General features: G+C 41.8%; 1 protein-coding gene across 1 annotated transcript; it reads right to left on the bottom strand.

Annotated features, from left to right (window-relative positions):
• Positions 1-22,172: 22,172 nt before the first annotated feature.
• Positions 22,173-24,560, bottom strand: LOC109899471 (transcription factor Sox-17-alpha-A). Its single transcript, XM_020494743.2, has 2 exons — positions 24,067-24,560; positions 22,173-23,551 (listed from the first exon to the last, which is right to left on the bottom strand). The coding sequence occupies exons 1-2, from the start codon at positions 24,353-24,355 to the stop codon at positions 22,659-22,661; spliced, it is 1,182 nt and encodes a 393-aa protein (XP_020350332.1). The 5' UTR covers positions 24,356-24,560; the 3' UTR covers positions 22,173-22,658.
• Positions 24,561-24,863: the final 303 nt, after the last annotated feature.

Raw genomic sequence — 24,863 nt, 5'->3', positions numbered from 1 at the left:
TCAACTCCTCTTATCGACAATAAAACTAAAACAAAAGTAAATGAACATTTCATTAACATAAAAGATTGAGTAAACTCACCTAATATCCCATGATAAAAATGTCAGTTGGTGTATCCACAAAAGTATCGACAAAATGTTGTCCCATGCTCTGCATTATGGCTACTGTTGGCCAGCTCTGTGCTGGGAGCTAAGGGTTATTTAGGGAGGCAACATCATGATTAATTTGCTTAATCTTTGCTCAAAGATAATCTCCCCTAGAACAGTGTTGTGTGTGAAGAGAGTGACTGTGTGTGATAGGCATATACACTGCCCAGATCAAAGAATATAATTGACAGCTGAATTATTCATTGTTTCCAGGAAGTAATTTGAGAGATTCCTCCTGAGGAGATAACGTACTGTACTTTTTGAAAAAAATAAAATAAATAGGGGCTAGATCAGCTTTAATAGTGCATATAGATTGTAGCTTCCATCAATGTAATTGTCTGCGTCATCTCCAATCACCCATATATTTTTGGGTAAATACTGTATATACAGTACATTGATACATACATATACATAGATACATACATATAAACACACATACACACACACACACAAACACACACATATATATATATATATATATATATATATATATACACACAGTTGAAGTCGGAAGTTTGCACATACCTTAGCCAAATACATTTAAACTCAGTTTTTCACAATTCCTGACATTTAATCCTAGTAAAAATTCCCTGTCTTAGGTCAGTTAGGATCACCACTTTATTTTAAGAATGTGAAATGTCAGAATAATAGTAGAGAGAATTACTTATTTCAGCTTTTATTTCTTTCATCACATTCCCAGTGGGTCAGAAGTTTACATACACTCAATTAGTATTTGGTAGCATTGCCTTTAAACTGTTTATCTTGGGTCAAACGTTTTGGGGAGCCTTCCACAAGCTTCCCACAATAAGGTGATTGAATTTTGTCCCATTCCTCCTGACAGAACTGGTGTAACTGAGTCAGGTTTGTAGGCCTCCTTGCTCGCACACGCTTTTTCAGTTCTGCCCACAAATGTTCCATAGGATTGAGGTCAGGGTTTTGTGATGGCCACTCCAATACCTTGACTTTGTTGTCCTTAAGCCATTTCGCCACAACTTTGGAAGTATGCTTGGGGTCATTATCCATTTGGAAGACCCATTTGCGACCAAGCTTTACCTTCTTGACTGATGTCTTAAGATGTTGCTTCAATATATCCACACATTCCTTCGTCATGATGCCATCTATTTTGTGAAGTGCACCAGTCCCTCCTGCAGCAAAGCACCCCCACAACATGATGCTGCCACCCCTGTGCTTCACGGTTGGGATGGTGTTCTTCGGCTTGCAAGCCACCCCCCTTTTCCTCCTAACATAATGATGGTCATTATGGCAAAACAGTTCTATTTTTGTTTCATCAGACCAGAGGGGTCAGACCATCAGACCAGAGGACATCAAAAAGTATGATCTTTGTCGCCATGTGCAGTTGCAAACCGTAGTCTGGCTTTTTTATGGCGGTTTTGGAGCAATGGCTTCTTCCTTGCTGAGCGGCCTTTCAGGTTATGTCTACATAGGACTCGTTTTACTGTGGATATAGACACTTTTGTACCTGTTTCCTCCAGCATCTTCACAAGGTCCTTTGCTCCTGTTCTGGTATTGATTTGTACTTTTCGCATTAAAGTACGTTCATCTCTAGGAGACCGAACACGTCTCCTTCTTGAGCGGTATGATGGCTGCGTGGTCCCATGGTGTTTATACTTGCGTACTATTGTTTGTACAGATGAACGTGATACCTTCAGGCGTTTAGAAATTGCTCCCAAGGATGAACCAGACTTGTGGATGTCTACAATTTTGGCTTATTTCTTTTGATTTTCCCACGACGTCAAGCAAAGAGGCACTGAGTTTGAAGGTAGGCCTTGAAATACATCCACAGGTACACCTCCAATTGACTCAAATGATGTCAATTAGCCTATCAGAAGCTTCTAAAGCCATGACATAATTTTCTGAAATTTTCCAAGCTGTTTAAAAGCACAGTAAATTTAGTGTATGTAAACTTCTGACCTACTGGAATTGTGATACAGTTAAATAATCTGTCTGTAAGCCATAGTTTAAAAAATTACTTGTGCCGTTCACAAAGTAGATGTCCTAAACAACTTGCCAAAACTATAGTTTGTTAACAAGACATTTGTGGAGTGGTTGAAAAACGAGTTTTAATGACTCCAACCTAAGTGTATGTAAACTGTAAACTTCCGACTTCAATTGTGTATATGTATTATATATATATATAATTTTCCACCAACCTCTACACTCAACCTCTCCCATCTATTTCTGATGTCCATCCATTTCCCATATATTTTCTTTTGTTTATATATATATATATTTTAAATATTTAATTTTTTATTTATTTTACCCCGTTTTATCTCCAATTTCATGGTGTCCAATTGGTAGTTACAGTCTTGTCTCATTGGTGCAACTCCTGTACAGACTCGGGAGAGGTGAACGTCGAGAGCCCGCTTCCTCCGAAACACAACCCAACTAAGCAACACTGCTTCTTGACACAATGCCCAATTAACCCAGAAGCCAGCTGCACCAATGTGTCGGAGGAAACACCGTGCCCTTGGCGACCATGTCAGCGTGCACTGCGCCCGGCCCGCCACAGGAGTCGCTAGTGCGCGATGGGACAAGGACATCCCTGCCGACCAAACCCTCCCCTAACCTGGACGACGCCCCATGGGTCTCCCGGTCACAGCCGGCAACGAAAGAGCCTGGACTCGAACCCAGAATCTCTCGTGGCAGAGCTAGCACCAATGTGCCTTAGACCACTGCACCACTTGCGAGGCATATATTTTTAACTGTGCTGTTTCACAAAAGTTCTGAACCTATATACATTTTACAGACACAGTATATTTTACATCAGTTATCTTGTTGTTATTAGTCCTACCCTTCAGCTCCATTCTATCCCTCCCATCTATCTCTTAACACCATCCATATTGGATTTACAGTGGGGCAAAAAAGTATTTAGTCAGTCACCAATTGTGCAAGTTCTCCCACTTAAAAAGATGAGAGAGGCCTGTAATTTTCATCATAGGTACACTTCAACTATGACAGACACATTTTTGTTTTAAATCCTGAAAATCACATTGTAGGATTTTTAATGAATTTATTTGCAAATTATGGTGGAATAAATAAGTATTTGGTCAATAACAAAAGTTTATCTCAATACTTTGTTATATACCCTTTGTTGGCAATGACAGAGGTCAAACGTTTTCTGTAAGTCTTCACAAGGTTTTCACACACTGTTGCTGGTATTTTGGCCCATTCCTCCATGCAGATCTCCTCTAGAGCAGTGATGTTTTGGGGCTGTTGCTGGGCAACACGGACTTTCAACTCCCTCCAAAGATTTTCTATGGGGTTGAGATCTGGAGACTGGCTAGGCCACTCCAGGACCTTGAAATGCTTCTTACGAAGCCACTCCTTTGTTGCCCGGGCGGTGTGTTTGGGATCATAGTCATGCTGAAAGACCCAGCCACGTTTCATCTTCAATGCCCTTGCTGATGGAAGGAGGTTTTCACTCAAAATCTCACAATACATGGCCCCATTCATTCTTTCCTTTACACGGATCAGTAGTCCTGGTCCCTTTGCAGAAAAACAGCTCCAGAGCATGATGTTTCCACCCTCATCCTTCACAGTAGGTATGGTGTTCTTTGGATGCAACTCAGCATTCTTTGTCCTCCAAACACGACGAGTTGAGCTTTTACCAAAAAGTTATATTTTTGTTTCATTTGACCATATGACATTCTCCCAATCTTCTTCTGGATCATCCAAATGCTCTCTAGCAAACTTCAGACGGGCCTGGACATGTACTGGCTTAAGCAGGGGGACATGTCTGGCACTGCAGGATTTGAGTCCCTGGAGGCGTAGTGTGTTACTTATTGTAGGCTTTGTTACTTTGGTCCCAGCTCTCTGCAGGTCATTCACTAGGTCCCCCCGTGTGGTTCTGGGATTTTTGCTCACCGTTCTTGTGATCATTTTGACCCCACGGGGTGAGATCTTGCGTGGAGTCCCAGATCAAGGGAGATTATCAGTCGTCTTGTATGTCTTCCATTTCCTAATAATTGCTCCCACAGATGATTTCTTCAAACCAAGCTGCTTACCTATTGCAGATTCAGTCTTCCCAGCCTGGTGCAGGTCTACAATTTTGTTTCTGGTGTCCTTTGACAGCTCTTTGGTCTTGGCCATAGTGGAGTTTGGAGTGTGACTGTTTGAGGTTGTGGACAGGTTTCTTTTATACTGATAACAAGTTCAAACAGGTGCCATTAATACAGGTAACGAGTGGAGGACAGAGGAGCCTCTTATAGAAGAAGTTACAGGTCTGTGATAGCCAGAAATCTTGCTTGTTTGTAGGTGACCAAATACTTATTTTCCACCATAATTTACAAATAAATTCATAAAAAATCCTACAATGTGATTTTCTGGATTTCTTTTACTCATTTTGTCTGTCATAGTTGAAGTGTACCTATGATGAAAATTACAGGCCTCTCTCATCTTTTTAAGTGGGAGAACTTGCACAATTGGTGGCTGACTAAATACTTTTTTGCCCCACTGTACGTTTTCATTTCAGTATTCTCCATCTCCACTAACCTAAACTAATCGTATGGATTGTTTTTCTATTAATAATGTAAAATTAACAGCTGTACAGAAAGACTCATGTGAAGGCCTAATTACAGAAGAAGAACTTCTTGATGCAATTAAAGCCTTTAAGTCTGGGAAAACTCCAGGGCTGGATGGCGTACTAGTGGAGGTATACCAAACCTTTTTTTTCATATACTTAGAGGACTGTTATTAGCATGTTTTAACCACTCCTATATAAATTATTTCATATTTTTTGTCTGGACGAAGTGTTCGCGCCTCATGAAGATGGACTACAAATCAGTCATTTATTGTCTGACTGGGATTCCTGGGAGTGCCTTCTGATGAAGAACATCAAAGGTAAGTGAATATTTATAGTATTATTTCTAACTTCTGTTGACTCTAAAATGGCGGATATTTCTCTGGCTGGATTGGGCTCTGAGTGCCGTTCTCAGATTATGCTTTTTCCGTAAAGTTTAAAAAAAATCTGACACAGTGGTTGCATTAAGGAGAAGTCTATCTTTAATTATGTGAATGACACTTGTATCTTTTATCAATGTTAATTATGAGTATTTCTGCAAAATCACCGGATGTTTTGGAATCAAAACATTACTGCACATAACGCGCCAATGTAAACTAAGATTTTTGGATATAAATATGCACATTATCGAACAAAACATACATGTATTGTGTAACATGATGTCCTATGAGTGTCATCTGATGAAGATCATCAAAGGTTAGTGATTAGTTTTACCTATATTTCTGCTTTTTGTGACTCCCTCTCTTTTGCCTGAAAAATGGCTGTGTGTTATTTTGATTTGGCGGTGACCTACCAATCATATGTTGTGCTTTCGCTGTAGAGCATTTTTGAAATCGGACACGATGGGTTGATTAACAAGAAGTGTATCTTTCATTTGCTGTATTGGACTTGTTAATGTGTGAAAGTTACATATTTCAAAAAAATATTTTTGAATTTCGCGCACTGCCTTTTCAGCGGAATGTTGTCGAGGGGTTCTGCTTGCGGAATGCCTGCGCTAGAAAGGTTAATGAACATGCACCTGTGGAACGGTCGCTAAGACACTAACAGCTTACAGATGGTAGGCAATTAAGGTCACAGATATGAAAACTTAGAACACTAAAGAGGCATTTCTACTGACTCTGGAAAAACAACAAAAGAAAGATACCCAGGGTCCCTGCTCATCTGCGTGAACGTGCCTTAGGCATGCTGCAAGGAGGCATGAGGACTGCAGATGTGTAAATAAACTGTTCTGTGAGAAGCCTAAGACAGCACTTCAGGGAGACGGGACGGACAGCCGATCGTCCTTGCAGTGGCAGACCACGTGTAACAACACCTGCACAGGATCGCTACATCCGAACGTCACATCTGCGGGACAGTTTCAGGATGGCAACAACAACTGCACGAGTTACACCAGGAACGCACAATCCCCCCATCAGTGCTCAGACTGTCCACAATAGACTGAGAGAAGCTGGACTGAGGGCTTGAAGGCCTGTTGTAAGGCAGGTCCTCACCTGACATCACAGGCAACAACGTCGCCTATGGGCACAAACCCACTGTCACTGTCACTGGACCAGACAGGACTGGCAAAAGGTGCTCTTCACGGTTTTGTCTCACCGGGGGGATGGTCGGATTCGTGTTTATCGTTGAAGGAATGAGCATAACACCAAGGCCTGTACTCTGGAGCGGGATCGATTTGGAGGTGGAGGGTCCCTCATGGTCTGGGGCGGTGTGTCACAGCATCATCCGACTGAACTTGTTGTCATTGCAGGCAATCTCAATGCTGTGAGTTATAGGGAAGACATCCTCCCTCCTCCCTCATGTGGTACCCTTCCTGCAGGCTCACCCTGACATGACCCTCCAGCATGACAATGCCACCAGCCATACTGCTCATTCTGTGCGTGATTTCCTGCAAGACAGGAATGTCAGTGTTCTGCCATGGCCAACGAAGAGCCCGGATCTCAATCCCATTAAGCACGTCTGGGACCTGTTGGATCAGAGGGTGAGGCCTAGGGCCATTCCCCTCCGAAATGTCCGGGAACTTGCAGGTGCCTTGTTACCCCACTCTTCCACCATCTCACAGCAAGAACAGGCAAATCTGGTGCAGTCCATGAGGAGATGCACTGCAGTACTTAATGCAGCTGGTGGTAACACCAGATACAGACTGTTACTTTTGATTTTGACCCCCACTTTGTTCAGGGACACATTATTCCATTTCTGTTAGTCACATGTCTGTGGAACTTCTTCAGTTTATGTCGTAGTTGTTGAATCTTGTTATGTTCATACACATATTTACACGTTCAATTTGCTGGAAATAAACGCAGTTGACAGTGAGAGAACATTTTTTTTTTTATATCTCACTACGTACTGTACCTTACCATTTCATATCTCTCAAAAACCATGACAGGGATTGCTTTGTAGGAGGTTAAAGGCAACATTTGAATTATCGCAAATCGAAACTTTGGCTACCAGCTGACAACAAATATTGCTAAATTAAAACAAAATATATAGTTTTAAGAGTGTTAGCCTGATAATTCAAATGTAAAATAGAAATGATATAAATATATAAATTACACTATAAGTGAGAATAACATTGAATACTGATAATATAAAGTGTAATTAGTAGCACATTCGTCTGGAATCTTATAAAATGAAAGCAAGGTTTGTCCATTCTGACCAGTAGGGCCAGCAGATGGTAGCTTACCCATTTCTAATTTTCCAGCAAGGCAAGGCAAGGCAGTAGACCTAATCTCATTCTTTAGATGATAAGGATTAGGGGGATTTCCATTAGAATACCCTCAGAGAGAAGCATTTTATTCTCGATGAGGTGAGGTGTGTAGGGCAAGCACGTCACGTCATGCCATGACACAATCATTTCTGGGATACACTCACCTTTACGTTGAGTTTAGCCCACCTTCTCACATTGTTTAATTAATTGTCACGTTCTGACCTTTATTTCCTTTGTTTTGTATTTATTTAGTATGGTCAGGGCGTGAGTTGGGTGGGCAGTCTATGTTTGTTTTTCTATAATTTGGGTATTTCTATGTTTCGGGCCTAGTATGGTTCTCAATCAGAGGCAGGTGTCATTAGTTGTCTCTGATTGAGAATCATACTTAGGTAGCCTGGGTTTCACTGTGTGTTTGTGGGTGATTACCAGATAGGGCTGTTTAGGGTTTCACACGTTTTCTTGTTTTTTTGTAATCAGTTGTTCATGTGTACGTTTACATATTAAAAGAACCATGGACACTTACCACGCCGCATATTGGTCCTCTGATCCTTTTCGCCTCTCCTCTTCGGAAGAAGAGGAGGAAATCCTTGACATTAATACACCTGTATCTTGTTCATGCAATCAGTGGTGCAAGTGCATGCAATTTACCTTGAATATCTTTGACGTTTGTGATCCCACATTTTCCTATAGAAACTATATTTATTATTAAAACACATTTTTTATTTTTGATATACGTCTAACTTTCAACAGATTACAGAGTTATCAAGGTTGTAGAGTGGATTAGGGTGAAATCTGAACTGAGGGTATTAGCCGCTTGTTTATGATCATCTGTATATCTGCACTCAGATGTTATGCAAAGGCGACCAAAACTGAACTACACCAACTATTTATAGTGAGAGAGGGATTTACTCAGGAGGCTGGCTTCATTCCTGAGAAGCCCTGCTATGTAAGGCCTTGATCAGTATAGTAAAGGACCAAAGGAACATTCTAATGCCAATTTTACTTACAGTAACAAATGTTTCAAAACAAAACAATGTCAGAGTGACATGATGTAACAGCAAACATCCATTTTAAAATGATAATTGTGTGTGTGGGAGCAGCATGTGTTTCTGTGAGTGTGTGTGTGCTTGCTTGATATTCCAGGAAAGAATTCCTGCTGAGCCTGACCAGACAGACGTGGAAGAATTCAGGAATGCCACTGCAGCCTCCCCGTGCACCCACTGTGTGGCCTGTTCCCAAAACAATACGGAGCAGAAAAATTTGACAAATCCTTAAAAGGAAGCTGGAGTGAACAATGGAGGAAGGCCTCCAAGTAAACAGGTAGGCTTGGAGCCTGCATACCCCTCATTTCAATCCTCTCCTCCCTCCAGTGATAAGAGACTGGGGAATGTTTAAAGCAGGGGGCTTGGGTTGGGGGGGGGCACACAGATAGAGCAGCAGAGATCCTGTCCCACAACTAACATGTCTTGTTCCTACCCAAGCTTCAAGCTTCATCCACCTTCATTGTTAACACAAGGGTTCTGTTTCTTTAACTTTCTCAGTCAGATTCTACTAAACCAGATGTTAGTGTGATCATTTGTGTGTTTTCTTCTTCCTCTTCTTCTCACAGTCCCGATTACACTTAAAATCACACACTGTCACAACATCTGTCTCAACAGATTCCAAGTGCATTGCCACTCATACCATACCCTTAGCATCTATAACTAATTGGTGACAAGTTAGATTCAAACCTATTCTGTTAACGGGAAAAAATGTGTGATATGTTTTGGCTGTTGTACCCTCTCTATATTTGGCCTGGTGTTCTCTATGCAGCTGCTCATGCAGATCTGTCTGGGCGTACTCACGTCAGACACCTTTCTATGATGTAATTCCTCAATCCACGGCCACACTCCTCCAGTATGTCACACACTAAGTGTTGGGGTCGATTCCTGCTCTTCAGGTCAACAACACTCAGCATTCACAGAAATAAACACCTTGGTTTTGCTCTTTGTTCTAAAGAAGTTATGGGGGGCAAGAAACAAAATCTTATTGAGTGCATTGTTTTGAATTAGAATATGCCTATATGGCTGACGTGGGTTCCTGGGAAGATTCCAACCATCGCAGCTGCCAGGCAACCAATTATATGTAACTCAACTGCAATCTCACCAACGAGTTACGACTACGACTGGCCATTCCAATTAAAAACCAAGCAGCTGGTCAAGCTCCTATCTAAGCTATGCTCTGTAACATACACCAATGGAAAAGTTTTGATATTTTCAGAGATTTCTTAGTTGAGTATGTAATGGTACAAATTACATTTATCCTGAGAGGACAGTTAAATGTGGAGTCAAGTAAAAAAAAAAAAGGCCAGCCAGCCCACTTTGTTAATGTCCAAAAAATGCCTGCTATTCAGAATTCCATCCGACTGACATCATGCTTTTATAGGGTTGCATTTTTTTCCCTTTTTCATCAGCGGAATTCCCAACTTTTGAATGAGCAGTGTCTGCCAAACAGGACTCGAGGTCACTCCACCCATTCGCACATGCATGTATACGAACACACACTTCCCATATCGACAGATCCTCCCAAAACACACATTTGCGGACAGAAACACACTCAGAGGTCCCACACCCCTTCCATTATACAGCGCTCTGTATCAGCTGTGCCAAGTTTCTAATCTGCCTGGTGACATCCCTGCTTCCACCATGGGGCAGAGGGAGAGATAAGCACACTCCTCTGTGCGGTAAATCACTCCACACACCCACTCATTCACTCGTTTGACTATTATTCAATTAGCCTGCTCTCACAATGGCCACGGTACCAGACTTCTACAATCAGACAACAAAATGGCTTCTACAGTAATTAGCCAATGACATACTCCTGGTTTTGTTATTGCAATACAAGCTAGATGATGGATACTGCATCCAGTACTACGTGATCACTTACATGGGCTCCCTGGGAAACAATAAGGCTTTTATAATGACATGAACCTGCGGTGAAATAAATTGGAAACAAACTGCCTGCAGTCCTAATTATAGGACTGACTAATTACTAGTGTTATACTGAATCAGACTGAGCAGACAGTCTACTGTGATATCCCTATACTTGTGACTGCTTGGGAAATGCTCCCACTGAGCTCTATAGAGAATACTACAACACTCAACAAGTACTAGGGGAGAAATGACTGATAAGCATACAGTAATTTGATAATCTAAACATGTTTCTATTACGCCCCATTGTAATGTTGTACATTTCACAATCTTGAAGTGTGCAGGGTAGACCTCTCTTTTGGGTCGGTTGGGAGACAACAATCATTTAATAGCTCACACAATCATTCAATAACATTGTAATAAAAAAGCTGAAATGTGTCTCTGTCACCGTGTGAGTACTGACCCCAGGGCTGAGTGCCACACGGCTGTTAGCTTTGGAGAGAAGTGGGGCGGGCGGAGGGCCAGTCTGCTGCCGGGACGGAGGACGGCCTGGCTATGTTGCGCCCCAGATAGCGTCCCGGGGTGAGGAGTGATTTATCCGTCTATGTTTGGGATGGGGCCACCATCAGACAACCTCCCTCTGATTAGGGGTCAGTCTCAGACAGAGCAGCCAGCCAGCCATGAGTGGAGCAGAACAGACCAGACATGCAGCCTGCCTCCGTCGCGTCCGAGCCCCCGGATGCATCCTGACCACCACACAAATGGAGTTTCCATACACTGCCCCAAACACACACACACACACACACACACACACACACACATCGGTGAGCCAGGAGTCAACCAAATTGAGGTGGCCTTGACATTCCCTCAACCCAACAACAAAAGGATTCGGTGAATCTCAGTCCCCCACTGTTTAACTCCTGTCCCAGTGGAGTATTTAATACCACTGTGTCTTCCTAACACTCGGGGTTCACTTGCAGGTTACTGCCGCCCCTGTTTTACTGCGGCCTTGGATCCATTGGAGGCATTTTCTGAACAGTGCAATAGCTGACCCTTTCAATATAAAGGTGAACCCCTTCAGTTCACTGTACCTTTCATTTGTAATCTTAATTCCATTGCTACAACTATAATTCTGTATTTAATCAATTATCAGTATTTATTATTTTTATTTCATAATCAGTGTTTTGAGCTCAATGTATAAAGTGGTTTATATATTTTATATATATTTTTTAACATGATTTCATTTTGTTTCTTGCTGAATTTGTATAATTACAAAAAAAGTATATATTTGTTGTACTCTTCCATACAGTGTTATGACAAAGCAATGTGCAGTTTTCTCGCAGAAAACTACGTCTTCAGAAGTCATTTTCCAGTCATTCAAGGAAGTGACTGCTAATCAGTACAGATTAAAACCTGAACAATACATTGTAAACTATCTACACAACTATACCGGGACTGTTCATAAATCTTACAGCCATAACTACTATCTACATCGGAGTTTCTGTTCTACAATATACAGGGAAACAGAGGGCTGGACAAAGCCTGGAAATATACTAAACGACCTCATACAGAGTACATGCAGGATATTTACTGCCAATTTCTATGAGTGATTTACAGTCCTGTATAGATACCAGGACAATAAACTATGATTGATCAGACTACATATACATAGGGAAATGTGATGTAATTACATTGAAGCCATTCAGGCTTTATCCCGTCAAACTGTAGCCTACTGTACATTCAGCCCACAACACTCAATTAAATCATACACATTCACGAACAAACACATACACTCTCCTGCCTCTCCTCTACCCCTCGGCTCTTTCTCTCCCCTCCTCTCCTCTGTATCTCTCTCTATCTTTCTCACTGATTTCTTAACACCCCTGTTCCAACATGAACATGAAACAGCATACAGGTGTAAGATCTTAATTTGACCTGTATTTGTTGCTTGATCGGTGGTTAGGCTATTAGCTGGTCAAAATGAGGCTACATAAAAAGTGGAATACTGTTAATATAACTGTGTGTTAGTATGGGTTTTCAGTAATTGTATGTAAATCCTCAGCAACAAAAAAGTGATCCAATTAAGTTCTTACATCTGTATGCACACAATAGCAGAGAAGGAAATCACCCTGTAGGAATGACTTACAAAAACAAAATCACTTTTCAGATCTATGCAAATAGAGCACATATGGGGAAGTCTAAAACGAAAAGGTGATCCTGTATTGTCGTGACCAAACAGTGAGCTGTGCTGGGGATTACAGGACCAAGGATACCCCTCCCTCTCCTGCATGCTCCAAATAGGACCCACTGGTGTTCACGTGCTGGTTCTCTCCCTTACCTCCCAACTCCATGTCTGCAAATCCCAACGTTACCTGCACACCTCCCGGCCCTGACGTCTGACACAGACCATGTGACACATACACTCGCCTACAAATTTATTTGGACAGAAATGGTAAAACTTTTAATCTGGCTCTATACTCCAGCATTTTGAATTTGAGATCAAATGTTTTATGAGGCAACAGTAATCAAATGTTTTATAAGGCAACAGTACAGAAAGTAACCTTTTATTTGAGGGTATTTTCATACATATCTGTTTTACCATTTAGAAATGAATGCACTTTGTGTATCTAGTCCCCCTATGAAGGTGCCATAAGTACTTGGACAAATGCACATATAGTGTGTTACATTTTGTCAAAAGTTTGTATTTGGTACAATATATTCCATGCACACAATGACTACATTACGCTTGTGACTCTACAAACTTGCTGGATGTATTTGCAGTTTGTTTTGGTTGTTTCAGATTATGTTTTTGCCCAATATAAATTAATGGTAAATAATGTATTGTGTCATTTTGGAGTCATTTGTATTGCGAATAAGAATATCATATGTTTATTAACACTTCTACATTAATGTGGATGCTTCCATAATTATGCATAATCATGAATGAATCGCAAATATTGTTGAGTGAGAAAGTCACAGATGCACAAAGATCATGGGGGGTATGATATGTATGCTTCTGTAACTTTTTCACTCATCTTTATTCACAATTCATTCATGATTATCTGTAATTATGGTAGCATCCACATTACAAATGAGACAACATTTGGTGTCATTCGCCAGTCATACAGAGCCTGAAGACAAAATGCTCAACAACAACCACAGTGACAACATAGTATATAGCCTGGCCTACTTCTAGCCTATTACTACTACAACAACAATACAACAGTCAAGTGCGACATTTTAGTTGATTCTCCCAAGCTATGTCTTGGGAGTGAAAATAGTGTGCTCATTGTTTTTGCTATTATTAGTAGTAGCCTAGGCTAACACGGCTAATACAATTAGCCAGTTAGTCAAATACCGACCCACCCTCTCAGAATGTCTAGGTCGAGAAAACAACATAAGTATGTACTGCTCAATTGTCACCGTGTGTGGATTAGGAAAACGTCGATTCATTTAGGCAGACTGGTGAATTTCGAGTGAAAATAAAAATAGAGAGTTTTGCTGTCCTGTGTAACCTTCCCATTTCAAATTGTAAGTGAACCATTTGCTAAGGATGGAGTGCTTAGTGCAAAGATGTAGGTAATATAATCAGCAGCTGCACCTCACCGTGTAGAAAGGTTCCGTTGAAAGGCTGCTTTGCTGACAAACTGCGCGAGACTGCCCTCTGGCGGGATTTTTTAAAATTGTATTTTAGTTCAGCTCCTAACTTTATTTTAAAAGGGATTCAGAAAGATGAATTTGCTGGTGCACAAAAACGGCACAATATTATATTAATTATATAGAACTATAAACATAAAACGAATTGCATGTAGACACATCAGAGAAAGCAGGATGAGAGTAGCCTTCAGTAGCTTAATGCCTTTTGAATGGGTGTCAATTTATGGATAATAATACACTAGGCCTGGATACTGGAAAGGAGACTGTACTTGAAAAAGGGAGGAACCCGCCGTCTGCTCTTGGGGAACTGGAAGTAAACTGTTTGCTATTCTAATGACACAGTGTGTTTATAATTTGTTTGAAGCTTATAGTAGCTCAAAAACATAAATGGAGACTTACTTTCCTGTGTAGGACACACTCTAAAAAAGGCCTCTGTTAAAAAAACAGAAGACAGACCTAACATATATTCACTATTAATTCAATACTGTGGAGAAACCTAGTAGCACATTTTGATTTAATGAATTTGTTATATTTCAATTCAAACCCTTAAACTTGAATAATACTGTTATAAGTTATTAGTAAGATAGTCCTTGAACAATAATGCGTAACGGAGGTATTTAGCTACCAAGCATAAAAGTATAGGCGACCTACCTATGCCACAGATGTCAAAGTGAGAAAAGAATAATGGCAGCTAGGGACTATCTGTTGTTGCAGATGTACCAGTGTGGGTAAGTCATGTTACTGGCGTTCTCAGCACTTGGTGTGAGTCTAGTTCCTTGTTGTTTATCCTACAACAGTGTTTTTAATATCGCACCTGAACTGACACACACACACACACACACACACAACAAAGGGGCCTGACCCAGGTCATGACACTCTGACCTCTCTCACTCTATTTAGATTTTTTTTTCATGTTTTTTTTTTTTTAGTTCTTTTTTAGGAAATCCTACCGGTGATCCCAAAATAGGAAGAGCGGTGTGAATTTTATAGAACAAGGTTTCCTCTCGGATGGAGGATGTTCCCAGCCTATCTTTCATGGATAGAGCAAACAGGAGTCATTGGGGCGAGGAAGTGTGGACAGGTGCTCTCGGAAATATTCAAAGATCCACAGAAATAAAACACAATGGTCCACTTTAATCATATTATCACTGCCACTAAGCACTATATCAAATTCCACCAAATTTGTTTTTCAATTGAAATGTTCTTTGCTGGATTTTTTTTAATGTTCTGGTTTTATTAGTATGCCTATTATCAAAATAAATAAATATGATAAAAACCTTATTTAATATCGATTAATATATTTTAAATATCAGTTACTTTCATTATACCTAATTTCAAATTATTATAAAATTAAAATATTTTACGTTTGAAATTATTTATTTATTTAGAAATAAATACTTTCGGTGATTTGTAACTTGTCCTTTATGGGTGGTTCTATTCAAAGCACAATTGTTTATGAAATAAAATCACTGTATTTTATTCCTGGTTATGGTGAACCAGTGGAGGCTTCTCAGAAGGGGAAGAGGAGGACCATCCTCCTCAGTGAATTTCCTTTTTTTTTAAATAGTGAAACATTAAAAAAGGTATGATTTTCAGATAGAAATATACTAAATATATTCATGTCACCAAACAATTGATTAAAACACACTGTTTTGCAATGAAGGTCTACAGTAGCCTCAGCAGCACTCTGTAGGGTAGCACCATAGTGTAGCTGGAGGCAGCTAGCTTCTATCCTCCTCTGAGTACATTGACTTCAATATAAAACCTAGGAGGCTCATGGTTCGCACCCCCCTCCAAAGACTTTCTACCAGCATGTCACATGTGCAACCAGAGGGGGAAAAAACTCTAGAGCACCTTTACTCCACACAAAGAGACGCATACAAAGTTCTCTCTCACCCTCCATTTGGCAATTCTGACCATAATTCTATCCTCCGGATTCGGGAGGGGTTGAAATATATTATGGATCACAAAGGGAAACCCAGCCGCGAGCTACCCAGTGACGCGAGCCTACCAGACGAGCTAAATACCTTTTATGCTAGCTTCTAGGCAAGCAACACTGAAGCATGCATGAGAGCACCATCTGTTCCAGATGACTGTGTGAACACGCTCTCTTTAGCCGATGTGAGCAAGACCTTTAAACAGGTCCACATTCACAAAGCCACAGGGCCAGACGGATTACCAGGATGTGTACACAAAGCATGCGCAGACCAAGTGTCTTCAGTGACATTTTCAACCTCCCTCTAACTGAGTCTGTAATACCTACATGTTTCAAACAGAGCACCATAGTCCCTGTGTTCGAGAAAGTGAAGGTAACCTGCCTAAATTATTACCTCCCCGTAGCACTCACGTTGCTATCCATGAATGCTTTGAAAGGCTGGTATTGGATCACATCAACACCATCATGCCAGAAATCCTAGCCTAGACCCACTCCAATTCGTATACCGCTCCAACAGATCCACAGATGACGCAATCTCAATCACACTCCACACTGCCCTTTCCAACCTGGAAAAAAGGAAGAATCCTGTTCATTGACTACAGCTCAGCATTCAACAACATAGTGCCCACAAAGCTCATCACTAAGCTAAAGACCCTGGGACTAAACATCGCCGTCTGCAACTGGATCCTGGACTTCCTGACGGGCCGACCCCCAGTTGGTAAGGGTAGGTAACAACACATCTGCCACGTTGATCCTCAACACTGGGGCCCCTCAGGGGTGCGTGCTTAGTCCCCGCACGACACCATCACAATCATAAGTTTGCTGACGACATAACAGTGGTAGGCCTGATCACAGACCACGATGATACAGCCTATAGGGAGGAGGTCAGAGACCTGGCAGTGAGGTGCTAGGACTACAACCTCTCCCTCAATGTGAGTAAAACAAAGGAGCTGATCGTGGACTATAGGAAAAGGATGGCCGAAAAGGTCCCCGTTAACACCGACGGGGCTGAAGTGAAGCGGGTCGAGAGTTTCAAGTTTCTTGGTGTCCACATCACCAACAAACTACCATGGCCCAAACACACAAAGACAATTGTGAAGAGGGCACAACAACACCTTTTCCCCCTTAGGAGACTGAAAAGATTTGCCATGGGTCCCCAGATCCTAAAAAAGTTCCTCAGCTGCACCATCGAGAGCATGGTTGCATCACCGCCACATATGGGAACTGCTCGGCATCTGCGCTACAGAGGGTAGCGCGTATGGCCCAGTACATCACTGGGGCCAAGCTTCCTGACATCCAGAACTTATATACTAGGCAGTGTCAGAGGAAGGCCCAAACAATTGTCAAAAACTCAGTCACCCAAGTCATAGACTGTTCTCTCGGACACTGCCTAGAATATAGGTCCTGGATGTCAGGAAGCTTGGCCCCAGTGATGTACCGGAGCGCCAAGCGGTACCGGAGTGCCAAGTCTAGGACCAAAAGGTTCCTTAACAGCTTCTACCCCCAAGCCATAAGACTGCTGAACAATTAATCAAATGGCCACCAATTAATCAAATGGTCATTAATCAATGACCCCCCCCCCCCTTGTTTTTACATTGCTGCTACTCACTGTTTATTGTCTATGCATAGTCATTTTACAAATTACCTCGACTAATCACCCCCGCACATTGACTCAGTACCAGTACCCCCTGTATATAGCCTCATTTGTGTTATGTAATTTTCTTGTGTTACTTTGTATTTTACATTTTTTTACTATAGTTTATTTAGCTAATATTTTCTTAACTCTGTTTCTTCAACTGCATTTTTGGTTAAGGGCTTGTAAGGAAGCATTTTATGGTAAGGTCCACCCCTGTTGTATTCGGCGCATGTGACGAATAACATTTGATTTGATTTGATTTGACTTACACAGTAATTATGACAACTTCCATAGGACGTCCTCCAACCTATCAGAGCTCTTGCAGCATGAACTGACATGTTGTCCACCCAAACAAAGGATCAGAGAATGTATCTAGTACTGAAAGCACAAACTACAGCTAGCTAGCACTACAGTGCATAAAATGTGGTGAGTAGTTGACTCAAATAGAGAAAGGCAATAGCTGAACAGTTTTCTTCCAAAATTAAGGAGACGCAAGAGAGAGAGAGAGAGTGAGAGAGCTAGCTGTATTTTGTAGTATATATTTTCTCACTTTCACTTACTTAGCTAGCATCAAAGGAAGCTAGCTAGTTTAGCCTACTTAAACACCTGGCTCAAACAGAGAGAAATGCTATGTTAGCTAGCTGACTATGGCTATCCAACACGGGAACTCTTCCAAGTCAAGGTAAGCTTTTGTTTTTAAAAAATGTATTACCACCGGGGCCTGCTGGTGTAACTGCTAAACTGCTTGCTGCTGACTGTACACTGTACTGCATGATTGTAGCGGTTTTACAAACTCATTAGTTCTAGTAGCTGGTCACAGACAGCTGATGTCTTGTGCACTGAAGTCCACATGCGAAGGGAAAAGGTGAGAGGAGTAGAACGTGTAGATAGACGCGAGAAGGAATTATATATACTGTTCATGAGCTGTTTGTATGTGGCTGCTATGAAAGTGAACTGTGTTTGTGTGTGATCAGGGGTGTATTCATTGCGCCGATTATTTTGAAAAATTTATCTTAAATGGAAGCAAACGTAACAAAACAGGGATAACCATACCTGAATATGTCCAGTAGAAACTATAGTTTGCTGTTGGACTAATGATCGCACCCTAGATCAGCTAGATGCAGGCAAGAGTGTGCAATACGGTATTGAATGTGTCACTGCCTGTCACCTTGATTACTCAAAATTCTCTCGACCTGTGCACCTACGTGGCCATGTTCGTAAAAAAATAACCACCCTCCCTCATCTAAAATGGTACCAACCGCCACTGTGCTGAACCCATCATATTACTGGTAAAAGTTAGTAGTCAATGTTTGTCAATATAATGTCTGTTGACAGACATGCACAGGGGTACAAAATTGATCTCTGATACTATTTCCTGAGGTTTTCCTTAAGTATTTGAGGCCTTGACGTACAAGGGGTAGCTGTGAAGAAAAGATACTGGGAACGAACATCAACACTACCCCCAGTTATTTGTGGGCTCTACCACAGCCTCACCTTCCCATACCCCCACCTCAATCCCTTTCTTCCTATGGCAAATAAGCCAAGAGCCAAGAGCTAAATGTTTAATGTACAGTATATACATTCACAGTGTGTGCTCTGCTGTTAACATTTTACTTATTTTAGTGGTAGTATTTACTGGTTTGATCATGTTGACATTTCCCCTTTTCCTTCAGGCAGAAATTAGTGCATTCATATAGCATAACTCTATAAAAGGTGTATAGATTTTTTTTTTTTTAATTGTAAGGCTACTCTTAATGTCTCTGAAAATGGTGCTGTAGAACCACTCAGCGAATCACTGATATAGTAACTGAGGTCATGTCAAAAGGAGAGGGACCCACATTATGTTTCTTCACCACCCACACCCACTCCTGTGAGAGCTATTTTTAACCGTATGAAACAAGGCAAGGGGCAGAATCAGAAGAAAAACTAAACGATTGAATCACTGCATGGAACAGAGATTGACTTGATGTGGACTATATTTAGTGGCAACACAACTGGACCCTGGTCGTTCTGACAGGCAGGGGCTATGAAACCGATCAGTCCCCGAGAAGGAGGGCATTTGCCTGGGATTATAGAACAACCCTCCACTCCAAACCCTGGTTTAGACAGGGAACAGACACACCCTCCTCTGTGTCTGCAGCTGTCTCACATTCTGTATATGCAATCCACTATTATTGACTTCATTGGCAGCCAGGGTTGCTTACTATCAGTTTTACTGTCCTTTCTTTCTCTTACTTTCCTTTTTTTAATGTGATTTAATTGCACAACCTAAATATTCCAACTGTTCATGACCAAGAATAGTTTGCAGTGAACTGCTTTGATTTTGCTCTTGCATGTTCTCTGTCTTCCTGGGTGCCAGTTATGACTTAAAGTATGCAGGTTTTGCTTTGATTGTTGTTCAGATTAATAGATTGTATCTCATTAGTTTGTTTTGTGTGTTTTTGTTGTCATAGTAACCTTTACCAAATACTCAATTGGAGGCTTAGGGCAAAGCCAGATTATTCAAGGCAAATGTTATTCATAAGACATAACATTGGTCTCTTCTGTCTGTTACAATACAGAGACAGAGGATTTTCAACAGTGTTAAGTTGTGTCAGGTATTGGGGAATCTATTTATTTATGTTCTGTACTGGTTAAAGCTGTTTGTGACTTTATCTGCGAGTGGATGAAACTTGTTTTACCATGTTTGTGGTAAATAAAGCCATATTTCCAAAGTTGTTAGTGTTTGAATAAAGCTGTATTTGTGAAAGGCAGCTAGCTACCTGAGGTAAGATTAGTGCATTGCTGTGATTAAGTGCTCCTGTGTTAAAGTAGGGAGCCGCCCGGCCGAGCCTAGAGGTAATCTCCCTGACTACTCCCCTCCCTCCCCTTCCCGGCCTGGCCGGCCACTCGCTGTCAGATAGGCCTCAGGAGACTTCACCACCTCTCCTAGGAGCACCACATAAAGCCACTCTTTCTTGGACTGTAAGGGTACGTCTATCAGTGTGTTCTCTCTCTCTCTGTCTTGTTTTCTCTCTCTCTCTGTCTCTCTGCCTCTCTCGCTCTCTCTCTCTGTCTTTTCTTATCCATTTTCCTGCCCATTTTCCTGCTCCCCCCCAAACCATCCCACTCCCAGTCTGTGCAGGTGACCCCCCCCCCCACCCACTCTGTTGATCTTGCTGTGGGGATAATGGTCTGAGCTGGTCGGTTATGCCATTAGCTATACCAACAGAGCTAAACCCAGCTGCAGACTGAATTTACACAGATTCACACCAATTAGACTGGATTCTCCAGTCTAGCCCAAAGGGAAGTGTGTCACATGTTATGAAGGGGGGAGGGGGTGCAAATGTTTCACCTGTAGGGCGAAACATTTGCCTATCTGTGTTTTGTGTGTGTGTTTGGGGTAGTACTTATGTATTACAGTATAAAGAGAAAATGGCAGTCATTTGCAACGCTGGATTAATGACCATCTTGGATGTTTTAAGTGGAAAAAAGCACAATGTGTAACAAATTAGATTAATAAAATAGGACCGGGACAGACCAAGTCACCTGCACTCGGATATGGTTTATCCATATGTTTAAAACAAGCCTTTTATTGTTCTTGAAGATTTAAAATCTCTAAAACGAGAGCATCATTATGAGTGTGGGAAGTACAGGGAATAACCTTGAGCTCCAACCTCTGCTTGTGTTACATGGGAGAGATTTCAAAACATTGGACATGAACAAAGTGGAGGAATATACGGCTTTGGAACATGCTTCCTCTAGAGCACTGAAAATGTTTTCTGGGGTCAGGGGGATTGACCCCTTAGAGAAGAACCTCTTCATTTCAAATAGGAGCATCTTTATTTATAAAACGGTACCCAGTTGTTCAACTATAAATACATCTGAATTGTTGTCTTGATGCACTTCATAATACCTTCCTCATCCTTTCAACATCAAATGTCCATATTCTTTGGTATATTCTGTTTTCTAAATGAATCCATGCTATAGATATACTATCTGTTGAAAAACTTAAACATATACCTTTTATTTGTCTATCAAAATATATTTGTATAAAAATGTTTAGTATTGTATGACTCTCCATTGTCTAGCATGGGTGTAGTAAATATACTCAAATTTAATGGCCTCTGTCATTAATCAGGGGAGACTAAATCACTTAGAAACAGGATGTCCGGGACATAAACTGTATTCCCATACTGTGAAAACAAGGCGCCATGTGTAAATCAGACACTGAGATCACCTCTATTCTAAACGGGGCAGGAAGCCAGTCCAGAGTCTTCCACTGTGGATGAACTTAGTTGCCAGGTGATCTGTTCCACAACATTCCACAATGATACCATCATGAAAAAAAAGGTGTATATTTGTTAGAAATTTTTTTTTTTTACATTGTTGTGAAATTAATCTAGGCTACCACTAATGTCTACACAGTATACAAATAAGTTACTGCTTCAACCAATTTGATTATTAATAACTTTAAACACATGGTCTATAACCTCTACAGACAAAGTAAATGTTGCTATATATAAACAATGAAAACATTGCACCAATAACTAAATATGGCTACCCAGGTGCATGAATATACTGTAAGAATCTATGTGGTACAGTATTTCAACAATGAAAAGAGGAGGTCATGTAATTAAAAACCAAAAAACAGAGAAGGGAACATCTATTTTGGTTCAAAACTTTATTTTTTAAAAGTGCAAAAGTATAAAACAGCTATACATAAAACCTTCAAATAGTAACTATACATGATTTATTATCACAAAATGTATTTATATTCCTGCTCAGGAGCTTTCCCCTTTGCACAGTGTGTGAAACTATCATCATCACAATTCAAATGTCCTATAGCTTCTCAGCTCATAAAGTGACACAAATTGAATGTCCTTCACACAAAAAGAAAATAACATGCTGCATTTAAAACCTCAAATTAAAGAGTTCCCACTGTTCCCACTGTTCCCACTTGCCTTTAATGGTAACAGAATGAAAGAGAAAGACAGAGCTAGACAGGGAGGGAGAGATAGCGAGAGAGAGAGAGAGAGAGAGAAGATAGAAATAGAGAGAGGAAACAGAGAGAGACATTTGAGGTCAGGTTATGTACTGTAATAGCTGCAGTAGTGGAGACGTGATTGACAGACAGAGGGCGGACCAGGAGGTTAGGAGTTGTTGTAGTTACAGTAGTACACTGTGCTGGCGTCAGAGAGCACAGAGGATATCAGGCTCTCAGGTCCCTGCATGTTGGCCTCATGCACCCCATAAGACAGGCCTGTCATGTCTCCAGGTCTGGAGGAGCTCAGGTACTGCTCAAACTCACTGCGGTCCACCTCCCCTATCAGCTCTGAGGGGTGCATCTGCTCCACCTGGTCTGCTGGGTGGGGTTGGGAGTCTGGGGGAGGGGAGAGCTGTCCTGCCCCATGGCCTGGGTGTCGCTTGGGGTGACTGGGGCTGCAGTGCTGGCTGTAGTACATGGCCAGTTGGTTGAAGGTGGGGGGCATGGGGCCAGCCTGGGAGGCTTGCTGCTGCTCTGTGGGGGAGGAGTGGTGTCTGTGGAGCATGGGGTTGGCGTGGTGGTTGGAGTGAGGGTCCTGAGGTGGGTACTCTGCCCCCTGAGAGTGGTAGGCATACACGGGCATCATGTGGCACTCCTCCTGAGAGTGGCTGTGGAAGAACATGGAGTCGGTCTCCACGGCATCCAGCGGGGATGTGTCGGGGGTGGGCAGGCAGTAGGATTCGTAGGAAGCCCCTCCGAGGGCCTGGGCTTCGCGGTAGTGGCCGAGGGATTGAGGAGACACTTGGTAGCCATGCTCATGGTGGTAACCCATGCTCTCCATACACACCCTACCTTCCCCACCCAGGGAGGTGCTCTGCTGGTTGGACATGCTGTGGACCAGGAACCCGGAGTCCAGGCGCTTAATCCTCTTCGCCTGCTTCCTCCTCCGGGGTCGGTACTTGTAGTTGGGGTGATCCTGCATGTGCTGCACCCGAAGCCTCTCAGCCTCCTCTACAAACGGCCGCTTCTCCGACACAGGAAGGGCTTTCCACGACTTCCCTACAGATCAACAACAAAGCCCACGTCAGTTATAACGGCATCAGGCATGCAGTCTGGTGATGCGCTCCAAAATAGCTCATCATCAATTTAGTAACAGCAGAACTTTCATTTCGAAATAACATTAGTGTTATTATTGATCGTACATTTGTTGTGATTGATTCATTTGAGTAACCTAGACTATTTCAATGGCCAGAATAAGGGCAGGGCGTTAGCATCATGTGCTTTTTCAAGATAATTATGCTTTTTCAAGATAATTTGGCCCTATGCAAATAGCCTACTACAAACCAAAATCATGGAAGTATAGGAATAAAATAATATTTATAATATTGCTGCTCGGATAAATGCAGTATGCTTCCACGTGGTAACACACTGCTTAAAATTATACAAATTCCCTAGCATTTGATCACTTATGAAATATTATTGAAATACTTGCTAAACAAGAAATTCTCATTGGTCTTTACAAATATCACGTCAGTAACAGGCCTACACAACCAATTGCTATTTAATTTCCTTACCCAACATTTTGCTCAACTCCGCATTGTGCAGGTCTGGATTTTGTTGTGCCAGCCGCTTGCGCTCATCCTTCGCCCACACCATGAACGCATTCATGGGTCTCCGGATCCTCGGCTCATTCTTCCCACGGTTCTGGTTCCCGGAGCTGGACTCGCTCTTCTCTTTGGTGTCCCCGAGAGGGCTCAGGGGGTCTGCCCAGTGACAGTGTCCCATTCCAGGCATCATGATTGAGATCGCGCACCTAGCCTGGTTCTGATCGTCACTGGCGTAACCCGCATCGGGACTACTCATCGCTGTTCACCTTCGGGCTATCGACACCAACCGGGCAGCAACTCGCGTAAATAAAATGAGAAAATAAGTGTCACTTGCTGTGTAGGTATATAAAAGTTTTAATAACGCAAGTAAGAGTAACGATTCAAAACTGAGTGGAAAATGTCCGTCACTGTTAGATAATAGCTTGGAGCTGACTAAACTAGAACTGACTATCTACTCTGAGGTTGGGGATACTATAAGCGCATAGGCAACCAATCACAATAGGGTGGGAGTGCTCAGTACGCCTGAGGTGTAAAAAGTTTCAACTTAGCTGCCTTCCAGCCTTGTTGGGAGCGGGATACCACACATTGTCCTCTATGTGTAATGTGAGGTGCCCACTGTTAGAGAATGGATTAAACATTTCATTTTCATTTCAATGTATATTCGTTTTTTTTTCTTCATGTGATACAAGACTGTGGGTGTAGGCCTAGTGTCACTGTGCGTTTTACAGTTATGATTCAAATAGAACATATTGAATTCGTGACAT

This window comes from Oncorhynchus kisutch, linkage group LG11 (genome assembly GCF_002021735.2).
Source record: "Oncorhynchus kisutch isolate 150728-3 linkage group LG11, Okis_V2, whole genome shotgun sequence".
Lineage (NCBI taxonomy): Eukaryota > Metazoa > Chordata > Actinopteri > Salmoniformes > Salmonidae > Oncorhynchus > Oncorhynchus kisutch.
Note: the sequence above shows the minus strand (reverse complement) of the source record. Positions and strands in the feature narration are given on the sequence as shown.